Source organism: Cyprinodon tularosa, unplaced genomic scaffold, assembly GCF_016077235.1.
Source record: "Cyprinodon tularosa strain WSP-4 unplaced genomic scaffold, ASM1607723v1 ctg263, whole genome shotgun sequence".
Taxonomy (NCBI): Eukaryota; Metazoa; Chordata; class Actinopteri; order Cyprinodontiformes; family Cyprinodontidae; genus Cyprinodon; species Cyprinodon tularosa.
In genome coordinates this window covers 500,600-517,608 of record NW_024038967.1, presented here as the reverse complement: position 1 = coordinate 517,608, position 17,009 = coordinate 500,600, and the positions used below count along the sequence as shown (strand labels likewise).

At 35.8% G+C, this 17,009-nt stretch overlaps 1 protein-coding gene across 1 annotated transcript; it reads left to right on the top strand.

The window, feature by feature from the left end:
• The first annotated feature begins 1,551 nt into the window (after window positions 1–1,551).
• il13ra2 (interleukin 13 receptor, alpha 2) lies at window positions 1,552–10,103 on the top strand. The gene is made up of 9 exons (XM_038289144.1): window positions 1,552–1,754; window positions 1,967–2,118; window positions 3,603–3,759; window positions 4,345–4,465; window positions 4,808–4,992; window positions 5,144–5,298; window positions 5,942–6,089; window positions 7,004–7,127; window positions 8,271–10,103. Exons 1-9 carry the CDS (start codon window positions 1,622–1,624, stop codon window positions 8,392–8,394), a joined length of 1,299 nt encoding a protein of 432 aa, XP_038145072.1. The 5' UTR covers window positions 1,552–1,621; the 3' UTR covers window positions 8,395–10,103.
• The last annotated feature ends 6,906 nt before the right edge of the window (window positions 10,104–17,009 follow it).

Below are 17,009 nucleotides of genomic sequence, written 5' to 3'. Positions count from 1 at the left end.
TTATGTCCTACCCATCTGACATGAAATAAGTGGTTCTAGAGTAACTAAACATGATTATGTTAATGCCAGAAACAGGTTGTATTTCTTGCACTTTTGTGCTAAGCGTAACCATCCTGAAACAGGTCAACTAAAATTGAAGTTTCATGTTTCTAAATTTGAGAAGATATCAAAGGCTAAACATGCTATTATTCATTCAAAAAGAAACAAAGAAAGAATAAACAACGGTTACTCCTAAGTAGGTTTATTAAATGCAGGATTAGCACTTCAAACAAGCATTTCATAGGACTATAATAGCATAGCAAGGAGCCTTGAGAGAGCAATCAAACAGGCTAAGTGGGTTTATCAAAATAGGCGATGACAAAACATTCTGTCATCAAAGGTGTCTGCCTTTAGGCAGAATGGAAAGTTTAATCTATAAGAGTTCATGCTGAAGAATAAGACAGCAGTCTCACCCCACAGCAGATGGAAAAGAGCTTGTAAGTATATTCTGTCTCCAAACCAATCCAGCATAAACTGTTTCCCTCATTAAGGCCTGCTAAGACTTGATTACTTGATACCAAAGAATAGATTAGTCAACTTGGACACGGTGATTTCACGAATTGCAGGGTAAAAACTACCTGCAGATGAAGTGAAACAAAAATAATTTTACAAAGAAAAAGGAAAGGAATTAGTGCCACAGTGCAAGACATCGAGGAACATTAGATCCAATTAAACAAGCGGCAAAGGGGGTAGAGGCATCTAATTACAGATGATTACAAGCCCAAACTGTAACAGACAACTTCTCATTCATGCAGGCATATCTCTGGATTCAGGGGGTTTTGCAAGAAAGGCTGAACCCATTCTATGTAGAGCAGGAAAATATACTTAAAATATATTGTTACCCAACATGGTGCAAAACATCACTATACAATCATGGTTTCTTCATGCAAAATCAAGACCTTTGCAGCCACATTCCACTGGCACTGGTTCAAGGACTACCTCTGTTCCACATATAGGTAGATGTTTTGAACCTGGATGCTTTCTTTGGAACAAAATGCTATTTCATCAAGTGGATAATAGCAGGGCATTGGTGTAGTCTGCACTTGCCACAAAAAGAACAAAATACTGGGTGGGGTGGGGGGTCGAGAAAGTAGTGAAAGGGTTAAAATGTTTACTGCAGCACTTCTACTAAATATAAATAACATCCTTTTAGATTTCTTTATTTATTTTTTTGTAAAATCGTATTTTTTTAGGGTTTATTTCTTACGTATATCTATATATATACTCTATGCAAGAAAAAAAATAAATAAATAAATAAAAAAATAACATTTTGGCCAGGTGGATTATTTTGTGATCATTAACGCATCAAGTACATTTTAATGTGGGATCGATCGATACATATTATAAAACAATGAAAGACTCACACCCAAAAGCAGCGGAACGGAGTGCCAGAAGCGCACAGTGCGCCTATCAAACTCAGACTGAACCTGCTGGAGGAAAATACTGTATCCGCGCAGCGTCCCCGCCTATTCATTCACTCTGATGACGTGAAATGATTTATTTCAAAGTCTTTTGATGAGGCTGAATCAGTCAGAAGAAGCTTTCGGACATTTCATACGGCGAACATCTCTCTGGATTATATATGATTTTTTTTCTTCAGTTTTTCCCACTCTTTGTTAGATTTCTACCGATGGCCAATAGATCCGGTGCGCTTCCTTTACTGATGCTGATATTCCTAACCTGGAGGGGGGGCATGCCTTGCTGTGCTATCACAGGTATATTAACAATTTTTACAATTTCTATTAATTGTAAAAAGGGGGTCACACCAGCATATTTTATTGCATTTTGAAGCTAATAATATATATATATATATATATATATATATATATATATATATATATATATATATATATATATATATATATATATATATATATATATATATATATATATATATACATTTGATTCATATACTCTTAAATTCTAGTGGACCCCCCTGAGGACCTTGCAGTATTAGACTCTGGTCGCCTTGGACGTTTGGAGATTGTCTGGAGGTTACCAAGCAGCCTAATGAACATGACCAAGTGCCAGCTGCAGTACCAGCTGGAGTACTTCAATGCATACAAGAACAAATGGGAGGTGAGTACTATGACAGCAGGAGTATAAATAGACACACATTTTATTAAAGGTGCGGCACTGATTGTAATCATTTAAAACAATAGATACAATTAATCTAACTTAGATGACTGTTAATGTTTTAACTTGATCCTTTATTATTCGGATTTTATTAATTTATTTCATTCCTTGGATCCACGCGTGGATCAAGCTGTGAGTCTATTTAGTTGAATATAGCAGCGCTCCCATAAACCAGCAGGGGGAGCCCGAGAGCACTAGAACCCTCACACAAGTCAGGTTCACAAAATTCAATTGTTTTGCAAGAGTATTATGTCAGGGGTGATTATGCGAAACTTTAGTTAAAAATCACATGATCTACATAAGAATGGGCAGATTTTTAAAAATGATATGAAAAATAAAAACAACCTTATTGGCTAAGATGCATTTAGCTTCTTCCCTGTATTGAGCCAGTATAAACATGCACAGTTTATCCACAATTCTGTCACTCATAAAACATTTAAATAAATTTTACTGTTTAGTTGACATTTGTTTATATTTGCAAACTATAGTGATACATGTGTTTGTGATTTAACTATGTAATATAAATGTATTTATATATAAATATGTATTCAGTTCAATCCAATAATATTTTATTAGCCCAAAGGGAAATTAAATGTTGTAGTAGCTCTTAGGGGGTTTGTTGTTTTTTCATCGAGTTGATAGCTGGAGGCAGGAAGGATCGTTTGTATCATCTCTCTTGCATCAAATCTGGAGAAGCCTTTTACTGAAAACACTTTGTTGTTGTTTAAAAATCTCCTGAAGAGGATGCACATTCTTGGCCATCTTCTTCACTTTATGGAGAATTTTCCTTATCTCCACAGCTTCTAGAGGATTGCCAAGAACAGTGCATAAACACATCTCTAAATACTTAATAAAACATAAACCTGTCTGGCAGTGGAAAATTTCTCAACACTTGTTAGAGCTAACAAGGTGTCAGATAGATGAGGACTTTGCAACCTTAGGCTGAGCTGCTGGTCCTACCTTAATCTAAAACAAGCTGTCATACAGTTTCTTCCAAGGAATAGATAAGGATGATGTCATAAGAAGCAGTCCTGTTTAAGAGGGCTTTTTATCACTGTCAGAGAGTAAGATAATATAAGCTGTAACAATGCATAAAAGAAACTCTATCACAAGTCAGTTGCAAGAATTAGTCTGACTCAGAGCTAATCCAATGTAATCGAATATTTCAAAGTTTCACTGTCAGCTTTTGAAAAACATCTCCCAAAAAGGTCACAGAACAAAAGAATCACCATAAAGCTGTTAAAAACTGGACTAACTGCACCTAGAGATACTTAGAGACAGCTTCTAAGCTCTTGATATACACTGATCCCTTTAATCCTCTCCTCTCTTTATATCCTCCAAAGCATGTGGGATTTGTGTGGGTAAACTGAAACTCCTTAAATGCATCTTGGATGTGAAACAACCTGTCTGGATATTTGGGTTGGCAGGTTCTCAGGACACTTAGTACGACCTACAGCGCCCAGTTTGACCTCTCCAAAGATGTCCAAGTGAAGGTGTTCACCATTTTGAACGGAGAGTGCACCAACAACAAGATGATAAAGAGCAAAGACTACAGTGAACTGGTTGTGAAACCTCCCAACACAGGTCAGCTTTATATATATGTGGTGCAGCTGTCATGCAAAATACTTTGCTTTCCACAAATAATCATACAGCAAAAAAACCCTCAAAATTAAATGTATTTTATTAGAATTATATATGATGAAGCAACAGAAAGTAGTGCATAATCAGAAGATTGATGGAAATACTTTTAATAGATACATAAATCATTAAGAAACCTCTGTATACATATTTAAAAAGGTGCTCTGCTATGAAGAAGAAAATATTGTTTAAAAATGTGATGTTTGGTGCAAAACTGACAGCCTGAACTTTGCACCTCCACTGCAAAACATAGTGACGGCAGCATCAGGCTGCAGGAATGCTTTACATCAGGAGTGACATGAAGCTTGTCGGAGTCCTTTTATATTGAATATACACTAAATGAGTTGATAAATTAAATAATGAAAAAAATATGTCTGTATGTGGTCAAACTATAGAGTTTTATTTAAAATATTTGGATCTGTCACATTAAAAGCCTCCATAATTAAGTGATCTTTGTGGTTGCGAAAAGGAAAATCAATTTTGTTACTTTATAAAAATTAGTTGTTTTTCCTTTATCATCCTTTCATCTAGGGATTTGGGATACAGAAGCCACAGATTTCACTTGCATGTACCATAACATGGAGAATCTGGAGTGCATCTGGACCAGCAGCCAGAGGACCCCGGCCAGCGCACAGCAGAATCTATTTTTCTGGTATGTCTCATGCTAAAAGAAGTGTTTCTTGGGTAAAGGAAGCTGAATTACACAAGGATGCTTGTTTTTTCTGGTGAATGCTGTGTACTTGTTTTTGCAGATGCACTTGTTTTTGCAGAAAACAAGTGCATCTGCAAGGTTTGGAAGCTGATTACAGTATGACTCATCATTCACGCTTCGGTAGTTTTTCCACTCATCCTCCCACACTTCTCCCACCTCACCTTTTTCACGTTGTAAATTCTGCAGGCAGATATCATTCACTTTGCTGACACCTTTGCATTGCTCATAGACCTCAAAGCAAAGTCATCACATGACTACATGTCTGATTTGTTTCTCCCACAGGCATAGATTGCTGGAGCAGGCAGTGGAATGCCCTAGCTACATTTTTTCAGGTGGAGTCAGGAAGGGCTGCAACTTCACAGGAAAACCTCTTCCTGAATTCTCTGATATCTACTTCTGTGTGAATGGTTCGTCATCTAAAGGGCCCCTGAAGCCAGCCTACTTCTCCTTGCAGATCCAAAACCATGGTGCGTAAACGTCAACTGCCATCTAAGCTCTGTGATGCTTCAAATATTTGTACTCCGAGGCTGTTCTGTTCTGTTTTTCCTCTAGATCATACAGATTAATTCCTTTCTCCTTTGCTAGTGTTTTGCTAACCCTGCTTCAATATGTTTGCAGTGAAGACTGCAGCTCCAGATAAGCTGAATTTGCAAACACGTCCCGACAGGCACCTGGAGATTTCCTGGGAGAATCCTGCTGGAAAGTTTAGTGTAGACTGCCTTGAGTGGGAAGTGAGACACCACCACGTGGGAGCTGATGGAACTATATCGTCGGTATGTTTCATCTTATATGTACCCTTTTGTAAAGACTCACTCCTGTTCTTCATTCGACAAGTCTTTGCATTATCTAATTTGAATGCAGGCAAAATGTTTAGCATGTAAGAAAAAGTTTTGCAAGTACGCCCGCTGGTTTTTGTAGTTTTTTAAGCATTGTCCAAGATGTTAGATCTAGTAAGAGAGGCACTTAAATCTCATTTTAACAAAATGGTATAGTGGAGGAGTTCTTTTTCTGGGTGGATCATCTGAATAAGTGGTCCTCCTTATTGTCAATCATTCTGGTGATATGTTTACGTAAGGCAATCCTACATGCTCATGCACATTTTCACTTACCGTTGGTAAGTCTGACATAGTGGAAAAATTGCAAAAACTTTTTTTGCAAAGCAAGCTTGTATGAGCAATGCAAACAGCAACTTTTAAACTGAGCTTGCATGAGGAGAAATTTGCTTTTACATGCTCTTGCATGCATTTAATAGGCGGGTCTTCTCCAAAATTTGTGAAAATCCTCCACTATACTTTTAAGTTTGCTCTGCATTACATTTTTGCATTTATATCTAATTTCTGTCAGAAGGACACAGAATTGATTTGAATTCATTCTTCTTATAAAACTATTTAAATATTTTTGTTTCCCTACTGACAGAAACAGATTCATGCCCGGAACCCCAGCCTGACTCTGACTTTCAACAACAGCAGTGAGATAAACTGCTTCAAGGTTCGGTCCAGGCTGAACTCATATTGTGTGGATAAAAGCATTTGGAGCGACTGGAGCCCAGAAACATGTCATCCAGGTTAGGGATTTTAAAGCATGAAAAGTTTTTTCTTCCAGTTTGTTTCAGAAGTACATCTTCATAGTCTCAAGAAAAAAACTTAATCAGTAGCAGTTTTTGCACAAATTGTCTCTTCTTCAGCCTCCTGATACACAACAGAAGATGCCTTCTCATGTGAAGAAACCCATTTAACAAGCAAAAAAAAAAAACCCTAAAAACACAGAACGAGAGACCAAAACAAACTTATATCATTAAATAGATAGACAGTGTTTAAAAACAATTACTAATGTAAATAAAAGAAATGACAAGGCGTGCGTGGAGAAAGAGCCCTATCATTCAAATTAAATATAACTACAAGCACTAAAAAATAGTTTGACTTTAAAAAAATACAAAAGGGCCATGAACTTAAAGGTCAAACTGCACAACGCTCAACATTTAGAGAAACAGAAATAAAAAGGATATTTTTGTATTAGGAAATGACATCAAAGTGTAAAATACTGCTCTAGACAGACACAGTTACATTTTACAAACCTTAAGACCATTATGGGTTATTATTAAAATAATTTTGATGTTTAATTCACCCCCCTCATGTAGGATATTTACAAATCTACTAAGCATCTGGATGGAAATTTGATGTTTTACACCAATTATTCATTTTATATTGCTTATTGAAACATCTGCAACAGATATTTTCTGTCAATAAGATTCCTGATTGTATTGGTTATAGAGTTGGTGGACATATATACATCAACCTGTAATATAGCACCCCCTGCAGGCGGTTTACTGTTCTTCCAGATGTTTGAGGGGAAAAAAAGTTTGGATTGACATTTTTTTTCTCTAAGATTACTTTTTTAGTAAATTAAACATTTTTAAAAATTTAATTATATGCTAAAATAGCATTTTAACAAGCCTGTTTTTATCGGTTTGTCCTCTAGAAATGAAGAACATAGAACCCACAGTTGAGCCAGAGATGACCCTGGTTTCTGTCTACCTCTACATTGCTGTTGCCATCGTTGCCATCCTGATGGTGTCTCTCTGTGTATGGGCAGCAATCAACATGTGAGTTTAAACATGAATTATGTGGGGATTTGTCGATATGTGAAAATGAACAATAACAACAGTTTGCACATCTCTATTAAAAGTTTTTTAAGTTGTTGTAAAAGTCTGCTACTGTATCCCTGTTTGGTGCTTTGCTGTTTTTTTCTTTTTATTTGGTGAACCCCTTCCTTCCTTCCTTCCTTCCTTCCTTCCTTCCTTCCTTCCTTCCTTCCTTCCTTCCTTCCTTCCTTCCTTCCTTCCTTCCTTCCTTCCTTCCTTCCTTCCTTCCTTCCTTCCTTCCTTCCTTCCTTCCTTCCTTCCTTCCTTCCTTCCTTCCTTCCTTCCTTCCTTCCTTCCTTCCAGTTTTCTGCCACTAAGAGATTTTCTGATATTTCCGTTTTAAATTTTCAACCAAAGCTCCTCGATCCAAATGTTTGCTGTGTCCTCTTGATGACTCACAGATAGCTGCAAGCAGGACCTCCTTTGGAGCTGTTATGACTGCTTTTCTCTCGCTAGGTTGCATGAAAGGCAAGATGTGTGTGCAGACATAGATGCAGATCTTAATTCATCCTTTTGCATAACCTCAATCTTCTTTGTGTCTCCACCCTATTTGCTGTTTGTTGTTCTTCAAGATGCTCTCTTCTTTCATTCAGCTATGTCGCTAAGCCATTGCTTCTCAAAGATTTAAGCGTCTGACCTAAAAATATTTCTAACATAGTCCCATGATCCAAAGTATTGCTTGGCATAAAAAAAAAGATCTGGAAAAAAAAATTAAGTGGCATTATGACCCAAAGTCCGGGAATCAATGCTCTAATGAACCTCTGAAGGTTTTTCAGAAAAGCTGAATTCCTAAAGAGATGAGGGACACTTAGCTTTACTATTTAGGTGGTGTTTAACAGTAAGTAGATACATAGGATTTTATTTTAAGGAAACAGTGTTCAGTCAGAACGCATCATAAAAGATTAATCAAGACTTGGATTATGTTTGTCCCAGTTATGAACTGCTTTCTATTAGCATCTCACCTGAAATCCACAAAGTTTGCAAAAGTTCTTGTTTGAAAGTCGGACAGACATCACGATGTTGAAGTAGGATGATTGGTTTTGCATGGCACTGTGTTCATTCATTTGTTGGAGAAACTAACACTCAACATTTCTTTTGTAACAGGAGGAAATCAAAACCAGGGAAGAAAGTCGACTCTCTGCTTCCAAAGCTGATTCCCAAAACATTAACGCTGGGAGTGTCAAAGATCTGCAGCAGCAAGAAAATCACCACAGATGTTATGGTCTAAGACATTTGTTCCCAAACATTCCTTACTGATCCTATCTTGGGTTTACAGAAAGGGTTTTCCATCTGCGCAATTCCCACAAGAATGAACTTAAAAGGATTACAATTGAAGAAAGAAAAGTCAACTGCAGTAAAAACCATCGCGATAAACGAAACCAGAATGTCCTTTACATCAGGAAAAACTAGCCGCTTTACAGTGAGTTTAACTGTTTATATTGCTTCGTATAGAGAAACCAGCATTGCTATCAAAATATTTGAAAGAATAACAATGAATTAAATACTTTTATAGCACACACTATCATAAGTGACACTGTTCCTCCCCTAGGGGGCGCACCCTGTGACCTACTCAGGACATTTAGAGTTTTTCCTTTTGGTTTTGTTTTTACATTTCTACCTGCTTGTTACTCAGCACAGATACACTGACTGTAACTAGATATTTACAGAAATGTCAAACTGAAAGAAGAAGCCTGTTTTTGTTTATTAAACAGAGCTGAAAAACCATTTTTTACAGGAAACACAGTGATCGTTTGGTGATTGTTTACTCTTTGCCACAGGTTCTGCTGGCTGATTGTTTTAGCACAGATTACAGGTGCCACAGTTAAACCTGATGTTTTACAATTTGCCAGATCTCTTGCCAAGTTATTTACCTACCAGGAATTGTGATGTTGTTGTTTATAATAATATATGTGTATATTTCTATATCAGGATATTTACGTGCTTAAATAGGGGCCTTAAGTCTTGCCAGAAACCAACATTTTTTCTTTACATAACAAGAAAAAGAAAGATGATGTTTAATGGGTTCAAAAGTATTTGCATGTGACTTTGTTGCACATTTTGAAACTGAAGTCGTCATTCACCAACCTAGTATTTCTAATGCAATTGAGCGTATAAAGCTCCCAGAAGAAATGAGTGCATTCAGTGTTTTAATGCCATGATCCTTGTCAGTTTTAGTTGTAGGGTGTGTAATTTAAGCAGGACTACGGCTAAGTTTGATTAATCTGACTCTAACAAATATTCAGCACTGATTATAAGGGTTAAAATTCACTGTACTACCCCACTTCTTGGTTTCATTTTATTTTTTTATTTTTTTATTAACTGTGTTTTGTGTGTTTTTATGTTTATTTTATGGATCTAATAACCAATGAATATAAATGGAAGTGTGGGTCATTTAATGAATGTATGCCTTCATATTTACATTATGTGCAGCTTTTCCATAATCAAATTGTTTTGGAAGAATTTTCATGTTTATCAATTAACAACCAAAAAAGAGCAATTATGTATTTGTATTGTTTTTCCGTCTTCCTCACATTCTAAATGAGTCATGTCAGATTTACATAAACTGTTGAGATGTTGGACCTTTTAGGTTTGGTATGATAAAGAAAACCATTTAAATTTGCATTCTTCCTTGGGTTTGCAGGTTGTACTGCATCAAAATGAATGTACAAGACCTCGAATTAGCAATATAGAACAAAATGCATTTCAACTTATATTAAAGAATCTGAAATTTCCTACAGTATATGTGGGTGAATTGAAAGAATATTGTTTGTGCATGAAGATCTGGGTTATTAAGAGACCAGAAATGTTTTCTTCTGTAAGCAAAACATTGGCTTTCAATGTAAGATTTGTCACCGCTTTTGTGAAGCTATGAGGTGATTTGTACATATTTCTTTCTGTAACCCAATTTGAATAAAGTATAACAAGTAAAACAATAAATATGGCACTTCTTAGCTTCTTAAGTTTCTATTCTTCATACTAAAGCTTTCATGTATAAAACTGAAAGTGGTCAAACTTCAGATTAATAACATCAGCTGAACTTTATGCCATCTTGGTTGGAAGCTGGTTTTGTTTGAAGATTTGTTGCTGTATAATAAGGACCTAAATACAGAATGAACAGAAAACGGACAGCAATGAGAACAAACTGATCTTTTATTAAATAAAATATTAGAAAATGAATTGTCCAACAGGAAAAAAAAGAACTATGGAGGCGTCAGAGAGGACCACACAGCTGCGTTAAAGAAGACAACTGAAAAGGGTTGAGTAAGAACTGGCAACACTGCAAAATCTAAAATCTGAGTAAGTTTGTTTTCTTAAAATAAATGCTTTTTCCCTGGATTAGAGCAGGTACTGTAAAAAAATTAAAAAAAACCAATGGAAAAAAAGTGATATATGATTAAGATTTTTTTTAAAAGGCAACTACATTATTTTATTTCAAATATGTGCAAATATACTTTTTTCAATAAATCTTTATTTCAGTTTTGATCAGTTTTTGAAAAGTACATTTGTTAAAGATGGGAAATGAGAGAACAGAGGAAAGCCAGCTGTTGAAATAAATTATAAAACATTAAAAGTAAAGTATATAAAAAAGTAATAATGCATTATCAAGCACAGTCGTCGCAAGGATAACAACACAAAACATGAAAACTAGGTGACAATTCAAATGAGAAGTAATAGCACTGCACAAAGCTGGCTAAAATAAATAGACTAAAACAAAAATCACAAAAATCAAATCAAAGTCCTAAATATGAGCCACCAATAAGACCTTGAAACAATAGGGCCCATTCTGGGTAACTTTGCTTAAAAACAAACACACAACAACAACAAAAAGATTACTTTTATAAAATGTATTTGACAGCAAATGCAAAGTTCAGGATTATAACTAAGGTTAATTAAAAATTTTTAGCCAAACAGTTAGCTCCATTTTAAAGCTTGTGTGCTCAGTGGCGCAGTGGCCTTGCAGCCTTGCAGCGAGAAGGTTCTGGGTTCGATTCCCGGCCTGTGGTCTTTCAGCATGGAGTATACATGTTGCATAATGCGTGGGTTCTCTCTGGGTACTCTGGCTTCCTCCCACAGTCCAAAAACATGACTTTCTCTACAGTCACCTTAGGTGTGAATGGTTGTTTGTCTCTGTGTTGTCCTGTGATGGACTGGTGACCTGTCCAGGGTGTACCCTGCCTCTCGCCCATTGACTGCTGGAGACAGGCACCAGCACCCCTCGCGACCCCACTTAGGATAAGCGTGTTAGAAAATGGATAATTTGTAGTGATAAATATAAATGCTTAGCCAGTATGGTTAATGGTTTTAAAATACAAAGAAAACCTTTACAATTCTTCTGAAAGCTTTTGGTTTTTGATTTAGTCAAATCTTTGTTAATAATCACATTTTGATTGATCTATTCTACTACCTGTTGTGTTGAAAACCCAGTAATCTCCACCTCACTGTAGTTTACAGGAGTCTCAGCCTCACAAATGGCTCTGCATCCCTGAATATTTTTTTTTCATTTTCTTTAAACTGTTTAGAATGAAGCAAATTCTTTTTTTATTTTGGATATCATGCGAAAAATGTGAATCATTCTGACAAACCATATCAAAACAATCCAAAGAAAGACTCCATTGAATTGATTTTCTAGATACAGATTATGTGAGCTTTTTTGTCAGATCTAACAAACATATGACCTGCCTTTTAAGAATAAATTATGTAATTTTCAGCAAATCAGCCTAACTTTCTAATTAAATTAAATTTAAATTAAAGTTTTAAGCAGCAGAGGTAAGTTTTAAAACCCAGATGAATGATTTTTGTGTTGTTGTTTTTTTGTCAGTAGTTGAAGTGTTTGTTTCTATGGGAGATTAAATATTTTGCTAACACTAAAGTGTTGCGTAAAACTTCTAGAGAAATTTTGCTTTGGTATTTTTCTTCTGCAATACGTTTTACTGGATTCAAGTTAAGTGATTTGAACCGCTGACAGATATTCTCAGCTCATTAATCACCACATTTTTAGTGGAAATTCTTGGGAGAGTTTGGCAGCAAACCTTGATTTATTGTCAAGCTATAATACATCACTTCAAGAAGATGGAGGAACCTCACTAAGAGTTCGAATCAGTCATTCTAAAGATTTGACATCTAAATTAGATTTTCAAAATCATCCATAATAGAATAGTATTTAAATAATTCCTAGTTAGGATGGATTGGATGGACGGACGGAGGGAGGGACCAACAAGCAGACAGACAGACAGACAGACAGACAGACAGACAGACAGACAGACAGACAGACAGACAGACAGACAGACAGACAGACAGACAGACAGACAGACAGATAGATAGATAGATAGATAGATAGATAGATAGATAGATTTACCTGCTTGATAGCAAAGCTAAAAATATATAAATAACATAAATAAGATAAACAACACATAATTAGACAGAGATCCGTATTGAACTATGGCTGCTTTCCTGAGCCGCCATAGTGTTGTGCAATGGATGGCTCCCACTGGCCCCTATGGATTTCCTTATTGGAAATTCTCCATAGGAACTGCCTCCCTCCCCATCACTGCCACATACCTCCTGATGAATTGTGTATTCTAATCCTGTCCCTACTAGTAATGCTTGGTGTTCACAATTTACTTCATAGGCAGGGAAAAAAAACCTTCCTGCATCAGTGTCTCTTCATATTTCATATATTTCATTCCAATTTCTATTTCTGGCTGCTCCTCTGGCCTTGAAGCAACTTACATACCGGTAACTCCAAAATATTTACCCTCAGAGAATAATACTGAAGGGTAATCCTATAAATGGTATAGAGTGTGTGAAAATAATAGAATCATTTAGAGTTTTACTCACTTTTTGAACAAATCTTTAGTTGAAACTGTTGAAACTGGCTGTTTTTTTTTTTTTTAAAGGTTTTTATAAGGTTTTATACTTTAAGTAGTTTTCGGAGCACAAACTTTTTCAATTTTACTTGAGTAAAGAGGTCAAGTTGATACTAAACAGCAGTACTGTATTTGTACTTCTACATAAGTAACAAATGTGTGTACTTTTGACACCACTGCTCATACAAAGCCTCAAGACTGGAAGACTGCTATTACTGCCAAGGTAGAAAAAAGGTGCAGTGGGTAAGATTGCATACATACTGTAAATAAAGGTGTTAGAAGTTGAAAATGACAGCTTAAGCTATTGCTTTTGGATAGACATAAAAATGTCAAGAGAGGCCCTTCCTTTCTAAAAAAAAACTTTGCAAAAGTGATGTTTTATGGTTTCACAATGAGCTGAGAGATGACAACTATGTACTAATGGGCTGAGAATATCTGTCAGCAGTTCAAATCACATGACTGGAATCTGAAGAAACATAGTTATGAAGAAAAATACCAAAGTAAAAATTTTACACAACACTTCAGCATTAGTGAAATATTTAGTCTCTCATACAAACAAACCCTCTAACTACTGAAAAACACAGAAATGACTCATATCAGTTATAAAACTTACCTCTGCTGCTTTACTTTAGGCTTTGTTTTTTTCATTTATTTTATATTATGAAGTTATTTTGATTATAAAATATAATTTTGTCTTGAGAGGGAGATGATTTGTTTTTATATTTGTCAATAAAAAGCTGAGATAATCTGTAGTAAGAAAATACATGCAATCAATCCTGTCTTTGGATTATATTTTGATAAAACTCGTTAGATTGATTCATATCAACCTCATGGCATATTCTGTTTTTCCACGTATTATATGAAACTTTTTTTTTTTAAGTTTTGTATGAAAAAAAAAATATATATGGGGTAGCTCTGCTGCCTTGCAACAAGAAGGTTCTGGGTTTGATTCCCTGCCCGGGGTCTTTCTGCATGGAGTTTGCATGTTCTCCATGTGCAAACCTGGGTTCTCTCTGGGTACTCCGGCTTCCTCCCACAGTCCAAAAACATGACTGTTAGGTTCATTGGCTTCTCTATATTCTCCTTAGGTGTGAGTGTGTGTCTGCATGGTTGAGTGTCTCTGTGTTGCCCTGCGACAGACTGGCGAACTGTCCACGGTGTATCCCGCCTCTCACCCATAGACGTAGGCTCCAGCCCCAACACGACCCTGACAAGGACTAAGTGGGAGAAGATAGATGGATGTTATAAGATCTCAATATTTTACAAACATAGCCAGAGTGACTAAAAAGCATTTTTTGCTGCAATTTAAAGACATTTTCATGAAAAGAGAGATAAAGCAAAGTTTTTATTCAGGGTTACAAAGTCATTTGTAAGGCAGGAGACTTTGATAAACCATCCATCTCAGTTACATTCTAAATGATCCTTGTTTTGCTTTTTCCAGGCCTTAACATATACCTTTGTTGAGTAGATACATCCTGTTTACTGCAGGGGTGAAAGTCAATTTAAATTATTGCTGGCACTATTTAAAAAATCATTTACTCATACTGTTTCCCTATACTTTTTTGTCTGTTTTTTTAAAGGTAATATTTTGATAGATCTAGACCTATGACCTATTTATAACAATGAAATTACAGTTTTGTATTGTAATTTTGAGTCTTTAGCTTCTCTTCTATGATTATTCCAGAAAATAGAAAAGAATAGGTATTAACTTAAGCATACAGGGCTGACTAATATCTGATGATTATTTAAAATAGAAATGCATAGACACTCTTTATCCCTTTTTCAGAAATATTTTTATTATTACAGCATATATTTAATGATAAATACCCTATCACTGTTTAGTCACAGCATTTAGAGATGGTGGAAAATCCATGAATGGCCTTTTAGCAATGAAACTTAGCAGGGACAGTCTTTTTTTAGCTATGCTCAGGCTGATGCAACACCAACAGATCTCTTTGTTGAACAAAAGATAGGAAAATAATAAAAGTTATTCTAGCTCTTGACTAACAAAAAATAAATGGGTATTAGTTTCGCCCACTTAACTTTTTAATCACCTCGTACAAACTTAATACAAATGATAAGAACCTAAAATTGCCTTGTAATGCTACGACAATCCAGAATTTAAAAAAATATGTAAAGTAAAATGTATTAAAATATTAAGAGGAAATAAAGAAAACATTTTTATCACAACAAAAGGGAAACATTTGAATTTTAATTGAATATACAGATGGAGAAACTATAAAAAAGAAATATGTAAAGGCCTTTGTGCCTTTTTAATGGGGTCTAAACAGTACTAAAAACTAAAACTAAACAGTAATATAATTAAATATTTATTCTGGATATAATACTGGGATTGCTTTGGTAGAAATTAGTTTTGCATCACATCTCTTAAGATGGAAGAAATACAATCCTGGAAGTTTGACAAAGGTGTGTTTCTCTCTTGGCAGAATGTGTTGAGTAGTTACAGATATTTGATCAAGTTGTGATGGTAGAAAGAGCCGAGTGCACAGATGGTATTGAGGGAGCAATGAGCTGCTTTGCCCTACAAGAGAGATGGGTGCAAAGGCAAACCTTTCAAAGAACAGTTCCAGGATTCATACCTAAACCCAATGTCACAAAACTAATACCTGAACCTGAAGATGGTGAACTGTAAGTACCTCCCTGTTGGGTCACAATATATGATAGGTCACAGATTAAGGTGTAACGCTGGCTTACTTTTACCCCTTGGTTTGTTGCTGACAAAAAGGTATTTTCTTCCACCTTACATCTGAAAGGACACTGATGGAGGTCGTCAAGAGGAGCGGCATACATAGAAGAAGCCCTATTTGGTAAAACTAAGAGCATTTTAGAAAAAATACTTAGCAACAGTCAAACATCAAGGTGGTGGTGTAATGGTCTGCAGCTGTTTTACAATAGAAGAGAATAAAAAAGAGATATGCTTTATTGTATTATTGAGAGTAAATTTGGGTGCGTCAGTGGAAAAGGAAATATTCAAATGGAGGCAAAAAGTTTTAAACATTCTTGAGAAACTTACAATAAGATAACCTTAGAAATAAAAAAAAAAGAAGAACAGGAATCAAATTATTGATATGGACTGTACAGTGAAGTGAATACTCATATATCGCAAAAATGAAATACTCTGTACTTACTAAAATTACATACTCTGAATTAATTTGGGTGACTGGATACGAACAAAATTTTCATCTTTGACCATATTGAGTATAAATGAACAAGTGAATATTTACGGAAAACTGACTAAGATAAAGTGTGCAAACATCAGTAAGGATGTTAAAAAAACATAGTTTGTTTGGAAGAGTGATCTTTATAACGTATAAGTGAAGTAAAACAGCTGCTGAGAAGAATAATCTTCTGTAAAGCTTCTTTGTGCATCGAGGAAGCAGCAGGTTTTCACTGAAGGAGATCTCCATTTCTTTTACACTGGGGTGCTCAAGTCCAGTCCTCAAGAGCTTACGTCCTGTAACATTTAGATGCATATTTTCTCTAATATATCTGAATCTAGAGGCTCGATCCCCTCATTTAGCTCAGCAGAGGCATGGTAGCGAGTCATTGATTGGATTCAGGTGTGTTCAAAATGGGGCACGTCAGAAAATTACAGGATTGTAGGACTTAACAATTTTACCAGCCTGGGATGAATTAACAGCCTGGGATGGAAGACATGGTCCAACATTCTATTTCTGTCAGAGTTCATCTGAGTCCCACAATCCCTCATGTGTTTACAGGGCTTCCCAGGTCAGCCTTAGGGGCGGAGCTAGAGGGAGGGGGGGACTGGAAGCTCCTAAAATCTGATAAGTGCCCCCCCACCCAGTTTGAACTTCACTTTGCATTCCTTTAGAAGTTTTTTTCTGGATTCTTTGGGTACCAATTCATATAATCAATCTTTTTGATTTCTCATCAACTTTACTCATGTGGTTACTTAAAGGGAGGATGGCTTTAAAACTATGGATCTTAAATTTCT

What these genes read in the sequence shown, in the direction of transcription:
- il13ra2 (XM_038289144.1), top strand. Translation starts at nt 1,622, where the DNA reads ATGATTTTTTTTCTTCAGTTTTTCCCACTCTTTGTTAGATTTCTACCG. An exon ending in CTTGCAGATCCAAAACCATG is followed by an intron (nt 4,993 to 5,143) that starts GTGCGTAAACGT and finishes ATATGTTTGCAG; the next exon opens with TGAAGACTGCAGCTCCAGAT. An exon ending in CCCAGAAACATGTCATCCAG is followed by an intron (nt 6,090 to 7,003) that starts GTTAGGGATTTT and finishes TTTGTCCTCTAG; the next exon opens with AAATGAAGAACATAGAACCC.